Source organism: Physella acuta, unplaced genomic scaffold, assembly GCF_028476545.2.
Source record: "Physella acuta isolate Inbredline_101_S28 unplaced genomic scaffold, ASM2847654v3 ptg000655l, whole genome shotgun sequence".
NCBI classification, from domain to species: Eukaryota; Metazoa; Mollusca; class Gastropoda; family Physidae; genus Physella; species Physella acuta.
In genome coordinates this window covers 14,292-40,364 of record NW_026732174.1, presented here as the reverse complement: position 1 = coordinate 40,364, position 26,073 = coordinate 14,292, and the positions used below count along the sequence as shown (strand labels likewise).

General features: G+C 35.1%; 1 protein-coding gene across 1 annotated transcript; it reads left to right on the top strand.

Annotated features, from left to right (window-relative positions):
• The first annotated feature begins 1,744 nt into the window (after positions 1 to 1,744).
• On the top strand, positions 1,745 to 24,799 carry LOC131948652 (bestrophin-4-like). The gene is made up of 15 exons (XM_059310269.1): positions 1,745 to 2,126; positions 6,652 to 6,786; positions 7,452 to 7,526; positions 7,937 to 8,028; positions 8,684 to 8,838; positions 9,394 to 9,471; positions 9,628 to 9,780; positions 10,189 to 10,269; positions 10,943 to 11,094; positions 12,796 to 12,873; positions 14,071 to 14,257; positions 17,458 to 17,576; positions 20,071 to 20,181; positions 21,403 to 21,567; positions 23,388 to 24,799. The coding sequence occupies exons 1-15, from the start codon at positions 1,948 to 1,950 to the stop codon at positions 23,614 to 23,616; spliced, it is 1,989 nt and encodes a 662-aa protein (XP_059166252.1). The 5' UTR covers positions 1,745 to 1,947; the 3' UTR covers positions 23,617 to 24,799.
• Positions 24,800 to 26,073: the final 1,274 nt, after the last annotated feature.

Here is a 26,073-nt window from a genome sequence, read left to right as displayed (position 1 = left end):
AAAATTAGAACTTTTCTTCCTTCTAATTTTTATCGTCGAGAAAAAAAAATAATGCCATTAACATTTCTTCACCCAACCCAACCTCACCCCGCACATAGCATGTTATCAAAAGTATAATCCTTCAACCTACTGCTAAAATCTAAGTGTTTTACGTTATTCCCTAAAACCTAATTCTTCACGACATTTCAATTTTTCGGATAAATAAAAAACAATTTCAATACACAATTATAAATTTTGTGACTTCAAAAGTAGTCTTTGAAGTAATTTAATTCTATTTCTATAAATATCTACATTGTATAGCCCCCAATTATGATTGATTACTGTTTTTTTTTTACTAACTAGATCTAAAGACGTACTGTCGTTAAACTGGCGTAGTTCAGTCACAATGTATAGCCTCAATCATGTAAACACAATAGCATATTATTAACGTGTTATAAACTTTCTAGGCTGTGATCAGCTTTTGATAAATTTGAAATCGCTGGCTTTGAAATTTAAAAAAAAACCGCCCTTCGGCGTCAAGGTAAACAATCAATTAATTAAGACTAATCAAACAATAGGTAACTTTATCCGTCAGTAGTGTTCTGGGATAATGTGGACGGGGGTATATATTTTACGTGCCCGGGTTAGGGTCATGCTTTAAACCAAGCGCTGTGTGTTCTGTAGTGCTGTGGGGTGTATCTCATGCTAGCACTGCTGATGTCGTTCGTGTGGTTGTTGTAGAAGTGTTGCAGTACTATGGATTTTTCTTTTATTCACGAACTGTGTGTATTTTGAAATTTATAATTTATCAAGGTGAATTTTTTTTACAAATCGTTAAGTGAAGGTGAACTGACTTAGGTGAGTTTAATTTACATTAATTTCAGCTAATTAAAACATTAGCGTACAATATTAATTCGTAATTTTAAAAATTTCAATGTTTAATTTTACATTTAAAAAGATACTTATGTATAATTTCTAAATTGGAAGAATAATTTGTAAAACCAAGAAATAATAATTAATATATTAATTATTATAATTAGTTATAGTTATAAAATTAAATTTAGCGTATACGTTTTTCTAGGATTTATTTTAACTTATTCAAATTTAGTAATGAGGTGGTCGAGCGGTAGATCGCACAACCACTAACGCGAAAAGGTGGAGTTCGGTTCCAGAGCAAGTCTGTGGTACATGCCACAATTTAGCCGTTCAAGCGGTTGGGGATAGTACCAACCACACACTCTTAAGTCATTTTCGAGAAACAAAGTAACTCTACTGCGCCCGGACATTTGATTTACTTTAACTAATGTAATTCTAATAGTTATGCGTAATAAACGTTTTAAAAAAAAATCTGTTGTGGTTTAAGTGTTACTATATTATAACTTAAACTCCACAAATAGTATTGTTTATACGTGGTCGGCTTATGTCTTCTTTGATAATCCTTAATCCAGACAAATTTATTATAGGACTGTATTAAGAAATGTCTATAGTATGAAATTTGAATCAGTCTTTTTCCTTCTTTAGCTAATAATAACGCATACGACTTTTAAATCGATCTTATAACACATGTAATATTTCACATAATTTTTTGTTTACTGTTTCCTACTTTTGAAATTTCAGATAACTTAATCACTTGGAACAAGTAAAACACACCTAAATATATCATCCACCTAAATACAACTTAAAGGATATCGTAAACAAGAAATCACACATTTTGATTCGCTTAAAGCAATTTATTTGTGTGAAATTTGAATGCTAGGCTCTATTTTATTGCACGGAAAGATACAGTTTGATAAGAATGGAACAGATAACATTAGAAATGTTTTGAAATTATGGTAGCCTTGAGTCCAACAAGTCCACACTGACAAACACGAACTGAGAACTCATAAAAGGACATTTGGTTTTCTAAATAAGGGGTAAGAACTCTGGAGAGTTTTAAAGAACGATAACTCATTCTGAAGAAGAAGAAAAATGACAATCATCTATCAGAACCGCGTGGCTACTACATCTTTGGGAGGTTTCTTGAGGCTGTTGATTGCCTGGAAGGGGAGTGTGTACAAGCTGCTGTACAAGGAACTGGTCATCTTCTTGGTCATGTACGCAACGATAAGTATGATCTACAGGCTGGCACTAACGGAGAGCCAACAGAGGTGAGTGGGGTGGGGGGGGGGGGGGGTAGGGCGTGAGTGGTTTCTTTGTTATGTGTTGATCTCTGTTTTTTTATGTTATGTTGTCTGTGTTATGCTAGGTGTTGCTTTCTATGTTGTGTTAAGTGTTGCTGTCTGTTTTTCGCTAAGCAATGCTGTCTTTTAGTGTTGCTGTCTTTTAGTGTTGCTGTTTCTATTAACTGTCGCTGTCTGTGCTAAGTGTTGTTGTTTGTGCTAATGTTGCTGTCTTTGTTAAGTGTTGCTGTCTGGGATAGCATTACTTTCTATGTTGTTTTGCTGTCTGTGCAAATGTTACCCTTTGTGATAGCAATGCTATCTGTGTTGTGTTAAGTGTTGCTATCTGTGTTGTGATGCTGCTGTTGCTGCCTTTGTAAGTGTTGCTGTCTGTCAATGTTGCTGTCTGTGTTGTGTTAAGTGTTGCTGTCTGTGTTGTGATGCTGCTGTTACTGCCTTTGTAAGTCTTGCTGTCTGTCAATGTTGCTGTCTGTGTTGTGTTCAGTGTTGCTGTCTGTGTTGTGATGCTGCTGTTGCTGCCTTTGTAAGTGTTGCTGTCTGTCAATGTTGCTGTCTGTGTTGTGTTAAGTGTTGCTGTCTGTGTTGTGATGCTGCTGTTGTTGCCTTTGTAAGTGTTGCTGTCTGTCAATGTTGCTGTCTGTGTTGTGTTAAGTGTTGCTGTCTGTGTTGTGATGCTGCTGTTGCTGCCTTTGTAAGTGTTGCTGTCTGTCAATGTTGCTGTCTGTGTTGTGTTAAGTGTTGCTGTCTGTGTTGTGATGCTGCTGTTACTGCCTTTGTAAGTCTTGCTGTCTGTCAATGTTGCTGTCTTTGCTGTGCTGATGTTGCTGTCTGTGTTGTGTTAAGTGTTGCTGTCTGTGTTGTGATGCTGCTGTTGCTGCCTTTGTAAGTCTTGCTGTCTGTCAATGTTGCTGTCTGTGTTGTGTTAAGTGTTGCTGTCTGTGTTGTGATGCTGCTGTTGCTGCCTTTGTAAGTGTTGCTGTCTGTCAATGTTGCTGTCTGTGTTGTGTTAAGTGTTGCTGTCTGTGTTGTGATGCTGCTGTTACTGCCTTTGTAAGTCTTGCTGTCTGTCAATGTTGCTGTCTTTGCTGTGCTGATGTTACTGTCTGTGTTGTGATGCTGCTGTTACTGCCTTTGTAAGTCTTGCTGTCTGTCAATGTTGCTGTCTTTGCTGTGCTGATGTTGCTGTCTGTGTTGTGTTAAGTGTTGCTGTCTGTGTTGTGATGCTGCTGTTGCTGCCTTTGTAAGTGTTGCTGTCTGTCAATGTTGCTGTCTGTGTTGTGTTAAGTGTTGCTGTCTGTGTTGTGATGCTGCTGTTATTGCCTTTGTAAGTGTTGCTGTCTGTCAATGTTGCTGTCTGTGTTGTGTTAAGTGTTGCTGTATGTGTTGTGATGCTGCTGTTGCTGCCTTTGTAAGTGTTGCTGTCTGTCAATGTTGCTGTCTGTGTTGTGTTAAGTGTTGCTGTCTGTGTTGTGATGCTGCTGTTATTGCCTTTGTAAGTGTTGCTGTCTGTCAATGTTGCTGTCTGTGTTGTGTTAAGTGTTGCTGTCTGTGTTGTGATGCTGCTGTTACTGCCTTTGTAAGTGTTGCTGTCTGTCAATGTTGCTGTCTGTGTTGTGTTAAGTGTTGCTGTCTGTGTTGTGATGCTGCTGTTGCTGCCTTTGTAAGTCTTGCTGTCTGTCAATGTTGCTGTCTTTGCTGTGCTGATGTTGCTGTCTGTGTTGTGATGCTGCTGTTGCTGCCTTTGTAAGTCTTGCTGTCTGTCAATGTTGCTGTCTTTGCTGTGCTGATGTTGCTGTCTGTGTTGTGTTAAGTGTTGCTGTCTGTGTTGTGATGCTGCTGTTACTGCCTTTGTAAGTGTTGCTGTCTGTCAATGGTGCTGTCTTTGCTGTGCTGATGTTGCTGTCTGTGTTGTGTTAAGTGTTGCTGTCTGTGTTGTGATGCTGCTGTTACTGCCTTTGTAAGTCTTGCTGTCTGTAAATGGTGCTGTCTTTGCTGTGCTGATGTTGCTGTCTGTGTTGTGTTAAGTGTTGCTGTCTGTGTTGTGATGCTGCTGTTATTGCCTTTGTAAGTGTTGCTGTCTGTCAATGTTGCTGTCTGTGGTAGGGTTGCTTTCTGTGTTAAGTTGTGCTGTCTGTGCGAATGTTACTCTCTGTATAAGCATTGCTATCTGTGTTATGTTTTTGCATTTTGTGTTAGTGTTTCTGTCTATGGTTAGTGTTGCTCTCTGGGTTGTGTTTAGCGTTGCTGTCTGTATTGGTGTTGTTGTCTGTGTTGGTGTTGCTGTCTGCATTAGTGTTGCTCTCTGTGTTATCTTTATTGTATGTGCTAAGTGTTGCTATCTGTGTTTAGTTTTGCCATTTGTGTTATGCTTAGTATTGCTGTCTGCTTTATATTAGCTCTACCAGTGTGTATTCATAATCTCTTACACGTTTGTATCTTCACACAATGTTAATCTCTGCATTATATTTTATCCTCCTTTTCTAGTACCTTTTCTATCTTTTATTACACTTTATTTTTAGTCTATCCTGTTTTCTAGTTCGTTGTTTTAACACTTGATCAATTTATAACTCTAGTTGACGTTAATACTTTTGTATTAATCACCACCAAAACAAAACACCCTATTACATCTTATTTATCTCAAACAGCTGGCTTGTATATTCGACATTATTACATCTATAATATTATTTTAAAACATATGTGGTGTATGTATTTACACATATACTGGGTGCCGTGGCAAAACTAGTGTAGATTCCATTTCTCTAAAATACATAAAGTATGTATGAGGGGCATAAAAGTCTACAACAAGATTGACTGTTTTCCTATGTTATCATTTCATGTATTGTAACAGTGTAGTAAGACCATTTTTTTTAAAGGTAAGAAATAGATTGATATGGGTTTAGCAGTCGGATTTAACAATTGAAATAAGGGGGGGGGGGAGCAAGGGGGAGGGACACGTGCTATTAATAGCTCAGATGTTTTGTAGCACGTGATCATAAGTGACGCTGCCTTGTGATACAGTCTACAGTGGTTGTGTGTGTGTGGGGGGGGGAACTCGAGGTATGTGTGGGGGGGAATGTTGGTATGTGTGGGGACTGGTGATGTGTGTGTGGGGACTGGTGGTGTGTGTGTGGGGGAATGTTGGTATGTGTGGGGACTGGTGATGTGTGTGTGGGGACTGGTGGTGTGTGTGTGGGGGAATGTTGGTATGTGTGGGGACTGGTGATGTGTGTGGCAACTGGTGGTGTGTATGGGGGATTGGTGGTGTGTGGGGGACTGGTGGTGTGTGTGATGTGTGTGTGGGGACTAATGATGTGTGTGCGGCAACTAGTGGTGTGTGTGGGGGAATGGTGGTGTGTGTGGTGGACAGGTGGTGTGTGTGTGGGAACTGGTGGTGGTGTGTGGGGGGACTAGTGGTGTGTGTGGGGGGAATGGTGGTGTGTGTGGTGGACTGGTATTGTGTGTGTGGGGACTAATGATGTGTGTGCGGCAACTAGTGGTGTGTGTGGGGGAATGGTGGTGTGTGTGGTGGACTGGTATTGTGTGTGTGGGGACTAATGATGTGTGTGCGGCAACTAGTGGTGTGTGTGGGGGAATGGTGGTGTGTGTGGTGGACTGGTATTGTGTGTGTGGGGACTAATGATGTGTGTGCGGCAACTAGTGGTGTGTGTGGGGGAATGGTGGTGTGTGTGGTGGACAGGTGGTGTGTGTGTGGGAACTGGTGGTGGTCTGTGGGGGGACTAGTGGTGTGTGTGGGGGGAATGGTGGTGTGTGTGGTGGACTGGTATTGTGTGTGAGGGGGGGGACTTGAAGTTGGGGATAACTGGTGATGTTGAGGGGGAGAGGGGTGGAGGTTTGCGGTATGGAGGACTGATAGTGTGGGTATAAAAGGTGGTGTATGGGATTACTGGACGTGTGTGTGTGGGGGGGGGGGGACTGGTGGTGTTGGTGATAGGGGACTGGTCGTTTCGAAATGTGTCGTTAAAGTATGACACTGCAATGATCATAGTAGCTTATTTTATTTTAAAGAAAAATTTTTTTTTAGTTCGACACTCAATAATCATTATTATAATGCCTCTCTCTCTCTCCTGCTCTCTCTCTCTCTCTCGCTCTCTCTCTCTCTGTGGAGCTAGGCACACGCCTACAGATATTAACATATTTTATATAATATTTTATCAATTTATTGTAAAGGTCGTCATATAATCGTTAAATGAAGAACTAACTGCCAGCAATAGTTCTGTTTCAAAAATTAAAACTGGACAAAAAATACCAGCACAAGGAAATGCTTCAAGGGCTGATTTAAGAGAGAAACTAGGGACTGATTAACTCCCCCTTCCTCTGTCTTGTGAATTTAAAACAAAATATCATATCAGATATAAAATTTACATAAAATGTGTTACTCTTTATATTCGTTAATATTCTATCCGGCCTCCTTTATATCCAAATTAAAAAAAACAAAACTGAAATGTAATATTTTTTCTTCAATTCTTACCAGAACATTCGAGACGATGGCTATAGAATGCCGTTCTGCGACCAGCGTCATCCCTCTGTCGTTCCTGCTGGGGTTCTACGTGACGTTTATTGTGGGCAGGTGGTGGCAGCAGTTCCACAACGTTCCCTGGCCGGACAGGTGAGTTACCTGAGTCCTTACGTCACAGATGACGTCATATTTTCAATCGCCATTGGTAGTTTTTCAATCCTCATCACAAATTATATTTTATTTAAAATTCCAGCTTTAACCGTCAATGAAACAATGTCTCTTATTCTAAAGTCCAAACACTAGCTGTAGTCCTTTCCCAAAAACTAACCATACCCTATATTAGCTCTCTCCCTCTCTCTCTCTCACCCTTTCTCTAACTCTCTCTCTCCTTTTAACGCCAACCGCTTATAAGCATCTTTTAGATAAAAATGACTTTAGTTTTTTTTGTGTGCTCTAGTTTTAAACCTGACACAGAATAACCATAATCCTAATTCAAACACAAACCCTAAATTAAATAAAAACAGCTAGCCCTAGCCCTAGCCCTAGCCCTAGCCCTAGCCCTAGCCCTAGCCCTAGCCCTAGCCCTAGCCCTAGCCCTAGCCCTAGCCCTAGCCCTAGCCCTAACCCTATCCTTAACCCTAACCCTAACCCTAACCCTAACCCTAACCCTAACCCTAACCCTAACCCTAACCCTAACACTAACCCTAACCCTAACCCTAACCCTAACCCTAACCCTAACCCTAGCCCTAGCCCTAGCCCTAGCCCTAGCCCTAGCCCTAACCCTAACAAAAAAACTTTTATATTCTACTACACAGGACCCTGTTTGTCATGTCCACTTATCTCCACGGCTTCGATGAGAAATCACGCATGATGAGAAGAGCAGTGGCAAGGTAAACATAATATTTAAATATCAATATTAACGAGTTTAAACTTATTTTTATTTATCACGTGACTGGCAATGAATTCTAAATACGTAAGCTACTTCAGTCAATATATTTTTAAAAAATTCTGTTAATTCAAAACAATGAGGTTTAATTTAACGTAAGGTATGATTTAAATCTGAATACTATTTAGTCTCTTCAGCTCAGTTTTAGTACCTGGCTATTTTCTTGAGTCAAGGGTAGAGGGGAGGAGAGGCAAACTTTGCCAACAAAGTCCAATTCAAAGCCGTGATCAAACAAAAACATGAGCTCTACTTCACCTGCTCTTCGTGTGAAACGACACCCGAATGCTTTAAATTTAACCATCATGCTCTGTACTAAAACTACGTCTGTACTGCATGCCCACCTGTATACCCTAGGTACGTGCTGTTCGGCCTGATCCTGATCCTGCGTTGTACAAGTGTGTCTGTCATGAAGAGGTTCCCTACACTAGACCATGTCGTGGAGGCAGGTGAGTAACTTAATTTTAACCCTATATGGAAGGAGGCTTATGTCATGGGTGTAGGACATATATATATATATATATATATATATATATATATATATATATATATATATATATATATATATATATATGGAGTGGGGGGGCAAAATTCTTTTTGTGTGTGTGTGTATATATTTATATATATATATATATATATATATATATATATATATATATATATATATATATATATATATATATATATATATATATATATATATATATATATATATATATATATATATATATATATATATATATATATATATATATATATATATATATACATAGTTAATATAGTTTGTGTTAATTACTTCTAATAATTATGAGACTGCTTTTTTACTTATTTTAAGATAAATAAAACGAAAAGTTATAATTATAAAAAACATTATTTTTTTATTTTGGGTTAGTATCTGAAACGGTTATAGAGAATAGCTTATATATTAGCTATTAACTTGCCGAGCCTAATGGCTATATAGTTTGTTAGACAATGGGGTTCCTCTTTTATCATGTAGTTCAAAAACAAGTTGCCGAGAAATTAGTTTCATACATGAAGCAAAACGCTAAGCAAACACAAGAGGTACTTTGATCTTTTAGTTAAAACGACATTGTAACGTTTCAGGTTTTGTGACCAAAGAGGAGGTGGAGATGTACGAGAAGGTTCAGTGCCGATACATCAAGTTCTGGGTGCCCATCGTCTGGGCCAACCATGTCCTGGTCACTGCCAGAAAGGAGGGGAGGATCCAGACGGACTTTGGTCTCAGGATGGTCATCGAGGTATATATTATATAAGCTGTTGAATATTACATGTTCTCTGGCATGATGTAATTTAAAAGTTTGGACTTGTATCTTTCTGTGGTGGAGGAAAACAGTTTGCGAGATAATTTAGAAAAATAGATTTAATGCTTCAACTATATATATATATATATATATATATATATATATATATATATAAAATTTTGCTGTGAGATATTTTGTCTGAGATATTTTGTCTGAGATCAATTGTCCATGGTATAATTTGTCCTGATATATTTTGTCCTGGTATCTTTTGTCCGTGAGATCATTTGTCCTTGAGATCATTTGTCTTGAGATCATTTGTCCGTGAGATATTTTGTCTGAGATATTTTGTCTGAGATATTTTGTCCTGAGATCATTTGTCCTGTCACATATCATAAATATATATTTATATATATATGTAAATGTATATATATATATATATATATATATATATATATATATATATATATATATATATATATATATATATATATATATATATATATATGTATATATAGGCCTATACATATATATGCATTCATAATTCCCCTTCAGTATCTTGCTGACTTCCGAGACAAATGCTCTGTATGCTTTGTGTATGATTGGATCACTGTGCCACTCGTCTACACACAGGTAAGATTCAAAATTCAATACAATTAAACAATAACTATCTAAACCTAAAACTATATATATATATATATATATATATATATATATATATATAATATCTTTATTATTATATATATTATATATATATAATATCTTTCTTTCTCACAACATCCTACGTAGGTGGTGACACTAGCCGTCTATACCTACTTTGCTGTGGCGCTGGTAGGACAACAGTACCTAAACCCTGATAAAAAGTACGAAGGTTATGAAGGAGATTTCTACGTACCTGGGTTTACCATCATGCAGTTCCTCTTCTATATGGGCTGGTTAAAGGTACATACATTTATTCATATATGTATATAATTTTATATATATATATATATATATATATATATATATATATATATATATATATATATATATATATATATATATATATATATATCATATTACTGTAATGTTGTAATTTCTTTCTAAATACTGATAATGAAAGAAAAATAACAAGGAAATTGAAATAACTACCGGGTTTATTACAAGTTTATTATTTACTAATATACGTTAAAAACTAAAAAAAAAAATTCTCTCTTAAATTATCCCTTACCTTACATCATTTTATATTTGTTAATGTCCATTTTCTTAGTGATTACATTCACAATTTACACCGCTTTATGAAATACTTTTATTTCCTGGCTTGAAGTCTATGACATGTTAACCCTTCTATTTTGTGTTACCCAACTCCAGGTCGCTGAGCAGATGATTAATCCTTTTGGTGAGGACGATGATGATTACGATTTTAATTGGCTGTTGGACAGACACACAGCTGTAAGTGTCAGACACACCCAGACACACCCAGAGGCACACAGACACACTCAATCACACTTAACCGTAGACACACTCAGACACACCCAGAGACACACAGACACACTCAACGTTAGACAATCTAGGACACATTTAGACACACACAGACACACCCAGACTCACCCAGACACACCCAGAGACACACAGACATACTCAACGTTAGACAATCTAGGACACACTCAGAAGCACTCAATGTTAGACGCAATCAGACACATTCAGACACACTGATATACACTCAGACACATTCAGACAAACTCAACGTTAGACACACCTAAACACATTCAGACACATTCAATGTTAAACACACTTGGACACACTCAGACACACTCAGACACACTCACGGTCAGACACACTTAGACACCCTAGACACCATCATACATACCCAAACACACTCCTACACACCCCGACACACTTTTAGACACAGACACAATTAATGTTAAACACATTCAGACATATTTGTTAAACGTAGTTAAAATACGTACTTGATTTTTCCGCTAGTGTGTTTAGAAAAGATAAAGATATGTTAATACAGCATTTTAATATTAGAAATTAATTAACTCTACAAAATTAACTAATTATTACTATGACTGTGTATCGATAATGTTATGATTTAAGCCCTCATTATTTAAATTTGCAGGTAGCTTTCTGTTTGGTTGACCAGTGTTATGGTAAACATCCGGGCTTCATCAGAGATGCATTCTGGGATGATGAGAATCCTGACATTCCATACACAGAGTCATCACTCAGCTCTGTCAGGCCTAATTTCATGGGCACCACATTCAATATTCAGTAAGTAGGGCATTGGGCACCAAATTCAATATTCAGTAAGTAGGGCATTGGGCATATAAGCACCACCTTTAATATTCAGTAAGTAGGGCATTGGGCATATTGGCACCACTTTTAATATTCAGTAAGTAGTGCATTGGGCACTGGCACCACATTCAATATTCAGTAAGTAGGGCATTGGGCATATGGCACAACCTTTAATATTCAGTAGGTAGGGCATTGGGCATATGGACACCACATTCAATGTTTTACAATAGTAAAAGTATAGATTTTCTATATACATTCCATTTCCTTTGGGGGGAGGGGGGGGGGATAGACTTACTTCGGGGTTGTCTGGAAGAAACTCTGCCACCTTTGTCAAATCCTCTTTAAATTGTCTTCTCCGGGGTTTTTCATAGTTTGCTATCTTTCGTTTTAGAACTAGACCAGCTTCTATCATTTACCTCAAGGCCGTTACAAAGTATGCATTAAATGACGTATACAATCCCATAAACTTAAATTACAGACTGCTTTAAAGTGCAATAATTCCGTTATTAAATTACACCGGAGTAAAAGTTAATTAGTTTGTCACGGAGCGTGTATAGGCCGACATGTCCAAAAACTGTTACTGCACGGACAAATTTTATAAATTCATAAATCGGCGAAACCAAAGGTTTTAATTTATGAGCTTGCCTTTGATGCGTGCTATTGAATAAATGAGATTGTGTTTAAATCAATGAATGTATTAGCTGAAATCTTGATTCTTTGTTGTTGAATATACGAGATCATGTTTAAATCAATGTTTTTGTTAACTGAAATCTAATTATTTGTTGTTTGATATATCAGACTTGGTTTAATCTTTGTTTTAATTAGCTGAAATTTGATTTTTTGTTATTGAATATATTCGATATTGTTTTCATCGTTTTTATTAGCTGAAAATTATTCTTGTTTAGTATCATATTTTAGATAAGTTTTTAAATCAATGTTTTAATTAGCTGAAATTTATTCGTTTCATATTTGAGATACGTTTTTAGTCAATGTTTCAATTAGCTGAAATCAGATTCATTGGAAAAGGGGGGGGGGGGTGTCGTCCATAAATAACATCAGACTCGTAGGGGGGAGGGGGGTCCGTAATTTTGTGACGGTGTGTGATGAGGGGGAGGGGGGGGGGGCGTTCAGATGGTGTGACACTTTTGCATTATAAAAAAAGCAATGTTAGAAAAAACGAGTTTTAGCCGTTATTTCGCGTTTTAAAAAACGGTTTTAATAAATTGTTATAGGAATTGATCAAAAGACTCTTTGTTGACATAGTTCTGACAAGATTTTGGAAAAATATTGATGTTTTAAGAAAATTCAAAAGCCTTTTTGAGGGGGGGGGGTGTTGTAGACTGAGGTGTGACGTCATTTTAGGGGGGGGGGGGTCTAGAGGGGGGGGAGGTAAAAATCGTCAAAAAAGCGTGACGTCATTTACGGAGATGACTCCTTGTTGTTGTATATAGTTCAAGTTTTAATCAAAGTTTTAACTAGCTGAAACTTGACTCTTAGCTGTTGAGTATATGAGATGTTTTCATCGTTTCAATTAACCGGAATTTATTATTTTTTTCATATCATAGTTTAGATACGTTTCTAGTCAATATTTTATTAGCCGAAGTCTGATTCTTTGTTACTGTATATATGAGATCATGTTTAAATCAAAGTTTTAATTAGTCAAATCTTATTCTGCAGACGACCAACTTTGGAAGAAGAGAAAATGATCATGTCTGATCACGAGGACACCCAAAACCAGAATGATTGGTCCAACGGGTAATTATGTTAATTTATGCAGTCTTTCACCTTTGACTTTTTCTTTTATTAATTCGTACTTTTAAAAAAACTAAACAGCTTGGTCTGGTTTTTAGTTTTTCTTTACACTGAAATAATAGGGCTGGTAAGTAGGTCACCAACCAGTTATACGGCTCAATAATACCTGCATGAGCCATAGAACTGGTTGGTGACCTACTTACCAGCCCTATTCCCTACATGTAGATTTAGTTGTATGAAATATTGTCATATCAAGATATCTGAGTGAGTTTTGTGTTGATAAGTTTTTCGGTCTTCTTAAACTAACCTTTTTTTGTTTGTTTTACAATTGGCTACAGTAAGTGTTTTCAGAGTCAGTGGGTTGTTAGGCTAAATGTTAGGTTGAGCCTTAGGATTTAATTTTAAAGGTGGGATAAACTTAAGGCTAGGTCTGTACATTTGGCATGGTCTTAGAACTTGATATATTATAATAAAAAAAAAATAAAACAACAACTGATCAGTAAGCATTTAAGTCTGGAGCGACTATTTCCATTTTCATTCTAATTACTCATTTTTTTCTATATTTCTCAAAACTATTCACTGACTTTTTATTGTTAACGATTTCAGCACCATATTTTAAATGTCCATATTCTAAACTCCAATCATGTTAGTATTTATCGATGCATAAAAACACTGTAAATTTATCATCGAAACAATATATATATATATATATATATATATATATATATATATATATATATATATATATATATATATATATATATATATATATATATATATATATATATATATATATATATATATATATATATATATATATATATATATTTATAGGCATATATATATATATATATATATATATATATATATATATATATATATATATATATATATATATATAGGCCTATATATATATATATGTATATATATATATATATATATTTATATATATATATATATATATATATATATATATATATATGTATGTATATTTTTGTTTATATATTTATGTATATATATATATATATATATATATATATATATATATATATATATATATATATATATATATATATATATATATATATATATATATATATATATATATATATATATAGGCCTAGTGAGTTTGAAAACAAAATGTAGAGCCACTAATTTCCATAACTATCACACACATTAATATTGCGTTATCTCCTCCAGACAAAGGAAGCGTTCCATCACGGGTTCGTTCCTCAGCCTCCTCCAGCACCGTCACAGCCGGGCCCACGGGTCTCACGTGACCTTGAACTCGTTCGGCAGCGGCCTCGGGCGCCAGACCCTGATGCCGAATGGTCACCCTGGCAACGAGACCAACAACAACAACAGGCGGTCGTCGCTCGATATCCCGGTAACTGATGACGTGTATGACGCAGACTGTGATAACAATAACAAATCCTACGTGTAGCTTGATAATAACGATAACAGGACATAGATCTGCTTCGCTTCATCGATGCTTCACCGTGTGCTTCTTTTCAATCTAGAATAGCTCTTGTATGTATATATAGATGACTATACATATATATATAAATATATATATATATATATATATATATATATATATATATATATATATATATATATATATATATATATATATATATATATATGTATATATACATATATATACACACATATACATACATGTATATATATATATTTATATACATACATATATGTTTATATATATATATATATATATATATATATAATATAAATATATATATATATATATATATATATATATATATATATATATATATATATATATATATATATATATATATATATATGTATGTATTTGAAATTACCATCGCTAAAAGTTACATTTACACAATTTTAAAGCTTTTGCTAAAATAGTTTAGGATGCATTAGTAATTTTTCTTGCTTAGGCTTTAGGCTAAAGTAGAAAGTAGTTGGCTTTTATTAAGGATATGCCTTGTAAAATACCTTGAATTTGATATTGTTTGTAATGTGGTGTTTACGGTACCAGTAATGGTGAGATTGTGTTGTTGTAGCCAAGGCACGTAACTTAGCATTTAACTGCAGTCAATTAACGTTCGTTTTAACACACGTTATACAAAGATTTTTCAATTTTGTTTATAGCTAAGCTTTTAGTAAGAAATACCTCAGCTTATTATATATATATATATATATATATATATATATGTATATATATATATATATATATATATATATATATATATATATATATATATATATATATATATATATATACATATTTAGATATATATATATATATATATATATACACACATATATATATATATATATATATATATATATATATATATATATATATATATATATATATATATATATATATGTGTGTGTGTTTGTGTGTGTGAGTGTCCACTTAAGCAGTTTTTATGTAAATAACATTTTTTGTGTACTTATCTCAGGAATTTTACTTTACGTTATATTTTCTCAATCCTTCGATGTTTTACTTTTAATTTATTAACTATATCCAATCAAATAATTTGTTTACAATTGTATTGTAATGTCATTAGTCAGCCATAACTAATCGAAGCTCTTTATGGCACAATTTATTTTTGTTGTTAAATTGGATCAAACCACAATTGGATACAGTGTTCGTATTAAACAGTTTCCATGTAAAATAAAACTCATTCGTCTTGTTTTTGTATTTATCCGATGTTGCATTTGGTCGATACTCGTGCTATACATTGATTTTGAGTTCGGTACCTATAACAGTGAACGTTTTTTATTATCTCTCAAACGCCACCCCTCCCCGTCCTAACTTTGTTCAAACCAGGTAACTTGATGCACCTGCGGGTGGGCGGTGGGGTGAGGGGGGGGGGGATGTTAAAGCCTATTAGAAAACCCTAAGGCAACATTTAAAAAATAAAAAATGTGTAGAACTTGGAAGAAAAGTGTTAGTGGCCAAACATATGACGTCATGCTTTTTACATTTTTTGACGATTTTTAACTCCACTACTTCCCCTCCGTCACACAATGTCACTTAAAGCCAGACCCCCCTCCCCTTTCCCTTAAATGACGCCAAAGTTCAGATTACAACCTGCCTCAAATTTGCAGTTGAATTTTTTATAACGTCGACGTTTTTCTAAAATATAGACTGAGCTCGGTCAATGAAGAGAATTTTTAAGCAATTTCTATTACAATTTACTAAATTGCGAAATAACCACTAAAATTATGTTTACGACATTACTTTTGAAATAAAAAATGCAAAAGAGTGACGTCACACTATCTGAACCCCCCCCCCCTCCCCTCCTCCTCGTCACACATCGTCACAAAATTACGAACCTCCTACGGGTGTGACGTCATTTAAGGACGACCCCCCCCCCCTTTATCGCATAAAAAAGATGGTGGATTTACCAAAGGGAAAAAAAATCAGGCTGTGATGGAGGGAAAAAAAGCGCACATTGAAAATTTTAATCTGGAGTTGAGGGAGGGGAGGGGGGTCTTTTAAAATTTCCCGGGCCTCATGGACACAACCATTGCACCCCCGCATATATGAAGTGTTATTTATTAACCTTATCAAGAAATAGCATGTCTCATCTTTATTCCCTCAATATGCTATTTCAATGATTTTTTTTAAGTTGCTTGATTAATCGCTTTAAGAAAAATTAAACAGAATTTTTATAATCAGCATACTTTTGTTTAATTTACAATTGCTCTGATTTATATGAAATAAAATAGTAGCAAATTACCAGCGTTAATATATTTTAATTATCTATGTTTTAGTAAAAATTTAAAACGATTGTGTTGATTATGAAATCAGGGACGTTGCTATGGTAGGGTGAAGGGGTGGACTTGCCCGCCGGTCTATCGGGAAAAAATCCCGGTGGGCCCCCATGTATATCTGGGCGGGTTCCCCAGTGCTGTTTTAGTCCCATTAGTGTTTTCATTTTTTTGAAATTGGAAAAACAAATACGCAAAGAAATTTCAATCTGGGAATGGGTTGGGGGGGGGGGGGCTTTAGAATTTCCCGGATGTCTAGGATATAGCCATTTGAACCGTGGTTGGTAGAATGTGTGTGTTTTGTGATTGTGTGGGGGTGGGGGGACGGGAGGCTATTAACCCCTAGAACACAACCGAATATAAACACAGGGAAGCGCTTATTAGAGAGTATGATTTCGGCAGTTTCATTGTAAACGGATTTTTTTTAGGTAAATATTTAGACACATTTTTTATAATTATTTATTTTTAATTCTCAACTATACATGCTTCACAATTTTAAAAACTTACAACGATAAAATATTTACAAACACTAACTTTATTTTGAATAATAACACTTTATATTTTATTCTTTTAAATGTTAACTAACGCTGGTTTTAGCTTGATGTAAAATAGATGAGTTTGTGTCAATTTATTATTGCTGTTTATGAACTTAATTAAATCCATTAGTATTACTGATGAATCTTATTTCTTAAAAAAAAAAAAAAAAAAAAAAAAACATTGAAGAAAATTTCCATCAGATTTTGTTTCGTATAAAACAGATGTATAAGGTTTAATAACAGTTTTTAATTTACCAATCTCATCCAATGACAGGTAAGACAAAGATCCAACACGGAGTCTGAGATCGCAGACCCACCAAAACGAGGCCGGAAGTTGAGTCTCCCGTTTGGCATCAACCTGTTCACCAAACCTAGAACACCTGTAATGCCCAGGTAAAAAACAACACCTTGATTTTTTTACTTTCTCGTATAGAGAAAGTCTTGTAATCGTGCAAAAAAAAAACAAATCGAGATTTTTACAAATCTCGACGTTTTACACATCACTGATACGGAAAAACATAATTTTGCAATCTTGTCCGTATGTCTGTGTGTCTGTCTGTCTGTGTGTAAACACGATAACTTGAGTAACGTTACAGCTAGGTTGATGAAATTTGATATATAAGTATTTTATCAAAATCGTAGATCCGTCTCAACTTTTGAGCAATTTCCGATAACCGGAAGTGGTACTTTTTCTACTTTGAATTTTTCAAAAGCCTATAACTTGAGTACTATTTTAGATAGATAAATGAAATTCCACATGTAAGTACAAGATCTAATTCTCTGCCTTCTGACAAATTATGAGTAATTTCCACTGACCGGAAGTACTAATTTACGCTATTTTCGATTTCTCAAAAAACACATGTAAATTTATAAAGTACTAATAATATTGCGCACTATTATGCACATTTTGTTTTGGCGTTCGCTTGGTGCGCAATTCTTTTTTCTATGAGATTCTATTCTATTTTTAAAAGTTTAAGTAATTAAAAATTATTTCAAGTTATATAAGAATATTCGAGAAAGTTTAGGGGAGATCACTCCCGGTTTATTTTTAGTTGGGGTAGAAAATTCTTCCGTTAGGCATCAACCTGTTCACCAAACCTAGAAAACCTGTACTGCCTAGGTAAAAAAACAACGCCTTGATATTTTTTTAGTTGGGGTATAAAATTCGAAGTTAGAGATGTTGTCAGATAATACAATGTAAAATCATACAAATATAGATTGTTTTTAATTTTAAGAATAAAAATCACTAAAGGCATATACATGTGAGAAGCTAGCTTAACCCTGTTTTATTGTGTATATTTGTCATTTTTAATATTGCTTAAACTAGTATTTATTTAATACATCATAAACGTTTCTGTAAACGTATTTTAAAAAAATTTCAAAACTTTTCTTGGGTAAATCATAAATAGGTTTTAAGTCCAAACAGACTCATCAACTATTTGTAATCTATCTCACAAAGGTTTTAACAGACAGTTTTTTTTAAATTTAATTCCTGCTAAAATGTTGTGTTTATTATATTACTGAATGTTTTCTAATTTAATTTAAAAAAATTATAGCTTAGCGTGGTTAAAACAGGCTCAGTCAGCAGTGTATCTAATGTATCTCAACTATTCGGATTTTGTAAAATTTTAACTTAACTAAAAGGATTTTGATATGTAGATCAGTTAAAATATAAAAAAAGTCAAGTTCTCCGTTCAGTCCAGCGTCGGAACTACAGTGCCGCCAGACCTCGCAATGCGGGGGGGGGGGGGGGGGGGCACGCCGTTTAGGGGGCCCACAGCCGCCCATAATAATTTTTTTAAAGTTAAAATGAATTTTCTTGCATTTTTGACCTGATGGTTGTTTTGAAAAAAAGAATACTGTAGCTGCGGTTGGAGTATCTTTATTCTATAGGCACCATCCCACGCTCTTGTATATTCTTTTTCCTACAATCAAACACACGCTGTTGTCGGCAAAAATTCTTTTGAAAAAACATCAATTGCGCGAGAGGCCGCTAGATATTAAGACTGCTTTTTGAGACCATCCCAAATTTGGAACTGATGGATAAAAACACATCGGTGCTTTGTTGTCCCTTTTAAGTTCCTTTTCAGACCTCCACTCCCGCTCTTAGCCTTACAAGAAGCTAATAGATAGCGCCTCAACAACTAAGCTGGCTTGTATCGGTGGTAGTGTAGATAAACTAGCGCTCCAACAACTAATATCCAAGAAATAAAGTGCCAACATTGTTTACATTTAATAACCACTGTTCTAGAAAACAAGGCAAACGTCTCAAATAAATACACGAATGATACCGTGTTATATATATATATATATATATATATATATATATATATATATATATATATATATATATATATGGGGGGCCCAAAATTTTTTTTGCGGGGTGGCCCATTTTTTCTAGTTCCGCCACTGGTTCAGTCGTAGCGATGAAGTAGAGTTCATATGTTTCTTGACCTCAGCATTTAAAAGGATGTTATGGTAAGCACAATGGCCAGTTTCTTTTAATTTTCCCAACGTAAGTCAGGTATCCATAACGGCTGGGTTGACTCAGGACTACCTGCAGCTCCAAGCGCGAACTGAGATCCGAACTCGAGTCTTTCAGGATAGCAGCTGAGCGCTCTACCACATTGTCCCATACTTGATTTATATGGATCTCAAGTAATCTGATCAAAAACGAAACTTAAATTAAAACGATCATGGTATATTGGCCATTTGTGTAATATGAAACTCAGATAATCTGATTGCATACAAAACGCACTTAAATTAAAAAAAATTATCATGGTATATAAGCCAGTTGTATTATACTTATCTCAGATAATCTGATTAAATAAAAAGAACTCGAACTAAAACGAACATGACTTTAATAAAAAACATATGTCTGGAACAGGTTTATCGTGGAGCCTGTTAAAGAAGCAGACGACGTTCTAGAACTTCCCCCTAAACCCAGGAGATCTGGTCTGGTCAACATCGCACCCCAGAACTCAGACAAAGTCTCCAGGTCAGTAACACCCCACCCTCCACTCCGATCTCTCATGCCGAACAATACCTCAAAGATGATTATGTATTCCTACAAATTTGGTCACATCATGAAACAATATTATATTATAGGATATTTTAGAAGTTAAATCGAGCATATATATATATATATATATATATATATATATATATATATATATATATATATATATATATATATATATATATATGGCTGTCTCTACATCAAAAGTTCAATTGATATTCCCCATGTTTGTAGAATTGGTTGAATCACCATATACGATATTATTATTGGTCGATATCTACACTAAGCGCCGGTGTTAATCGCCATGTAAGATTCTTTATACTAAGATCGCTATTTCCCAATTCTGGTGATTCTTATTTTTATCACCAAATAACACCTCTACCCTTACTATCAAACTACTATTTTCCTCAATCCTCATCATTTTCGTGTAAACAAATAACACCTCTACCCTTACTATCAAACTACTACACTTACTTCTAAGTTAACAAATACCTCCTCTACTTGCTTCTATGATAACAAATATTTCCTCTGCAATTACTCCTATGTTAGCAAATACCATCTCTACACTTACTAATTTTTAATAAATACCACTTCTACAATTACTCCTATGTTAGCAAATACCACCTCTACACTTATTAATTTTTAATAAATACCACTTCTACAATTACTCCTATGTTAGCAAATACCACCTCTACACTTACTAATGTTTAATAAATACCACTTCTACAATTACTTCTATGTTAACAAATACCACGTCTGCACTTACCATTAGACTATTTTACCCAATCCATGTGATTTCCTTGTCAAGAAATAACACACCTACACCCACTCATGTCCGATCAAATACCACCTCTCCACATACCCCTATGTTAACACATATCACCCCTACACTTACCATCAGAATGATTCCTTTGTTAACAAATCCCACCTTACCACTTACCCATGTTTTAACAAATCCCACCTCTTCTATGTTAACAAATACCACCTCTACACCTACTCCTATGTTAACAAATATCACCTCTACTTACTTCTCTGTTAACAAATCCCACCTCTACACTTACTCCTACGTTAACAAATACCACTTCAGCACTTACTCCTATGTTAACAAATACCACTTCAGCACTTACTCCTGTGTTAACAAATCCCACTTTTCCACTTTCCCATGTGTTAACAAATCCCATATTTCCACTTAACAACCAGAATACCGGAACTATCAGCCATTGAAGAGGGCAACACAGTGACGAGCATGGCCCAGCTTATAAAGGGCGGCACCATACGACGTGTGGTCAGTACAGAGTCCACTGGGTTCGAGGGTAACGAGGACAGTATGACGCAACCAGCTCGTGAGGAACACAACACCAATGTGTAAGTTGTTTAATGAACACAACACCAATGTGTAAGTTGTTTGACACAACACCAATGTGTAAGTTGTTTAACACAACACCAATCTGTAAGTTGTTTGACACAACACCAATGTGTAAATTGTTTAACACAACACCAATGTGTAAGTTGTTTGATGAACACAACACCAATGTGTAAGTTGTTTGACACAACACCAATGTGTAAGTTGTTTAACACAACACCAATGTGTAAGTTGTTTAACACAACACCAATCTGTAAGTTGTTTAACACAACACCAATCTGTAAGTTGTTTAACACAACACCAATGTGTAAGTTGTTTAATACAACACCAATATGTACGTTGTTTAACTTAACACCAATATGTAAGTTGTTTAACACAACACCAATGTGTAAGTTGTTTAACACAACACCAATGTGTAAGTTGTTTAACACAACACCAATGTGTAAGTTGTTTGACACAACACCAATGTGTAAGTTGTTTAACACAACACCAAAGTGTAAGTTGTTTAACACAACACCAATGTATAAGTTCTTTGACACAACACCAATGTGTAAGTTGTTTAATGAACACAACACCAATGTGTAAGTTGTTTAACAAAACACCAAAGTGTAAGTTGTTTGATGAACACAACACCAATGTTTAAGTTGTTTGATGAACACAACACCAATTTGTAAGTTGTTTAACACAACACCAATGTGTAAGTTGTTTGATGAACACAACTCCAATATGTAAGTTGTTTAACACAACACCAATGTGTAAGTTGTTTGATGAACACAACACCAATGTGTAAGTTGTTTGATGAACACAACACCAATGTGTAAGTTGTTTAACACAACACCAAAGTGTAAGTTGTTTAACACAACACCAATGTGTAAGTTCTTTGACACAACACCAATGTGTAAGTTGTTTGATGAACACAACACCAATGTGTAAGTTGTTTGATGAACACAACACCAATGTGTAAGTTGTTTAACACAACACCAATGTGTAAGTTCTTTGACACAACACCAATGTGTAAGTTGTATGATGAACACAACACCAATGTGTAAGTTGTTTGATGAACACAACACCAATGTGTAAGTTGTTTGATGAACACAACACCAATGTGTAAGTTGTTTAACACAACACCAATGTGTAAGTTGTTTAACAAAACACCAATGTGTAAGTTGTTTGATGAACACAAGACCAATGTGTAAGTTGTTTGATGAACACAACACCAATGTGTAAGTTGTTTAACACAACACCAATGTGTAAGTTGTTTAACACAACACCAATCTGTAAGTTGTTTAACACAACACAAATGTGTAAGTTGTTTAACACAACACCAATGTGTAGGTTGTTTAGCACAATACCAATGCGTAAGTTGTTTAATGAACACAACACCAATGTGTAAGTTGTTTAACACAATACCAATGCGTAAGTTGTTTAATGAACACAACACCAATGTGTAAGTTGTTTAACACAATACCAATGCGTAAGTTGTTTAATGAACACAACACCAATGTGTAAGTTGTTTGATGAACACAACACCAATGTGTAAGTTGTTTGATGTATAATATACTGTATATATCTATCTATCTATACTTATTATATCAATTTATATATATATATATATATATATATATACATCAAAACTACATGTTTATATATTTACATATACATAATGAGTTTACTTAGTAATATAATGTTAGAGTAAATTTTTAAATATGGTAAGAATAACAAAGCTTCACAAACCCCTAATCAGTTTCAAAAAGTTTTAAAATTCTAAAAAACTTCCACCACTTTGTAAAGACTTGATTTGATGATAGATTTTTATTTCTAGCAGGGACAGCCGTAAGCCGTACACGCCCCTGCGAGAGAGGAAAGAGTTCAAGTTCGAACCCTTGATCGTCGAGGCTGACGAGGAGTACGAGACGGCCTACGCCACCTCTGAGCCAGGGACCCCCGTCAATCATTATTTTGACGCCATAGATTCCATGGACGGAGCTAAGGAAAGTTTCATCAACAAGCGGAAAGGGGGACAATCAGGGGGAAGTAATGCAAGGAGATAACTCTGATTTTATTTTTGTTAAAGTGATAAAAACAAAGCATCTCTTGAAATATTGGAACAATTAACTATATATTCATTTGGTTTAATACCAGTATGAAGCATATAATATTTAAATATGTATTATTTTAAAAAGAAGTTCATGATTGCTATTTTAATTAATATAGATATCTTAGAGTTTTCTATTGCTGCTGTTCTGTAGTGGTACCGGTACTTTACTGAGAAAAAAAAATCATTTTTTTTTTGTTTAAATGACAAAACGGAGCCATAGAAGACCTCTGTATTTTGGACAAGTAGTGATTTTACAAATAAACAATTATCGCTTGGGTGTAATGAACGTAACGGGGTAAAAATAATCGCACCCACGACGTGATCGCTCTCATTGTGATGAGCTAGATGTTATGTAAAAAAGAACTAGAAAAGAACAGCTCTACAACGTTAGGTATTTTGTCGATAAGAAAAAACAACATTGATTGATGTGCCTTATCCTAATATAGTTTAGTTCTTCGTGATTTTTTTTTCGCTAACTTAAAGCACTACTATAACTACAGGGCAATGTTATGTTTCTTTTTTTAAACAATATTTCGTCCACCGCTTTGTTATATCAGGTGAAATACGATTTAAGGCCCACATTTCTCGAGTTCGAATCCAGGTTCAAGTCAGTTGAACGTCTTTGAGTTTACCCTTCTGATGGGTACCTGATAGGATAGCAAAGCGCCTGGGCAGAAACAAAAACACCTTTAAAAAATGTAAAAAATAAATTTAAAAAACAAACAAAAAAAAAAAAAAAAAAACTACTGTTTCTTTTTGTTTAGTATAAATGCTCAAACCCGTGAAGGGAATCGTATTGTTTACCTCTTGTTTGCTGTTTTCTTTAGACTGATTACAAGCATGCACTACGTTTACCATCATTCATCTAAGCATCCACATTAGCACACATTAGCCTTGACTAAAATACAACTGCCCTACATTTTCATCGTTGTCATTTTTTTAATTACCGTGAGCAGGGGTGGACTGGCTGTGCCCAAGAGGCCCGGGTAAATTTAAAAGGGGCCCCCAACCCCAGATTGAAATTTTTATTCTGCGTTTTATCCCAATGATCATCCTCAGCTAGATGGAAAAATCACGCGACAAATAATCATTTAAAAAATCAAGGCACCGAAGGCCTTGTAGTAGAGCTACGTTGCTGGGGGCAGGGGGGGGGGGGCAGAGGGTTTATTTAAACCTGGGGGTCCACCAGTCTGACCCTGATTGTAAAATACAAACGTGTTTGCTATTTCTAAACCTCAGTAACGAATGTATTCAAAACATTATCAAGCATTCTACCCAAGGCGTAGCGACCCTTCCTGGCGTCCTGGGACAAACTTTCAATTTGGCGCCACCCTCGGGAGCAAACTTTCGATTTGCACCCCCTCCCCCTCAAACTATTTATAATGCAAAAATGCAGCTAAAATGACATTTTAATTTGTTTTTCCAACACATTTTGGCGCCCCCTAACGTCGGCGCCCGGGGACATATGTACCCCTCCCCCTCGCTACGCCTCTGTCTACCCACTAAATTTAAGACAGTAATTACATTTACTGAAATAAAGAATAAGAAACGTACTTCAGAGATGAAATATTCAGTTATTAATATAATTTTTTTTATTAGCCTTGTAAATGTTCTAAAGAGTAATATGCAATGCATTTTTTATGTAAAAACTTTATCTTTGTTAAGTAGGTTATATAATGTGCAGTTGTTTAAATACTGTATATACTCCAGAGAATCTAACCTAGTACTATCGAACTAATGACAATAGTAACATTTTTAAAAGTGTGTATTAATTGTAAATAAATGTGTATTAATGATTGTAAAAAAAATTGAATATAAATTTGGTTGTGTGCCTCGGTAGTATATTTGTGTAGTATTGTTGAGATGGGGCGTAAAGAAAGATGAAGATTTTATGAATGACAGATCGCGAGAAGTAGAACATTGTGATATTCAAACGTTACGAAACAAAATAAAAATATTTTTGTATGTTCAGTGTTATTACAATTAATTATTTTATATTATTTTATATTTTATACATACATGTGCAAACGCACCATCACTAGTGTTACGGACTATTGTATGGCTTGTAGAATTATCTTTAAAAAAATATAATTCTCTTCATGGGAACCATGCGAGACACCTCGTAAACGCACGCCTTTACTCCCCCGCTCTCGTGGCATATCGCTACCATCCCCACCCCCCACAAGTCTGGTGAGCTGTGGTTCACGCCAAATGTTTACAATCTTAGAGCCGGGTCAAAATAGTGACAGCTATTAGGAGCAGATAATTTAGCTTTTAAACGATTTGAAACTTAGGGGAGGTAACTAAAAGGAGGCTGATGTCACGGGGGGGGGGGGGGGGGGGGTTATAGTCCTTCACGAGCTACCGATAGTATTTTAAAGCAAATATTTCAGTCGCAGCATTGGTAGTG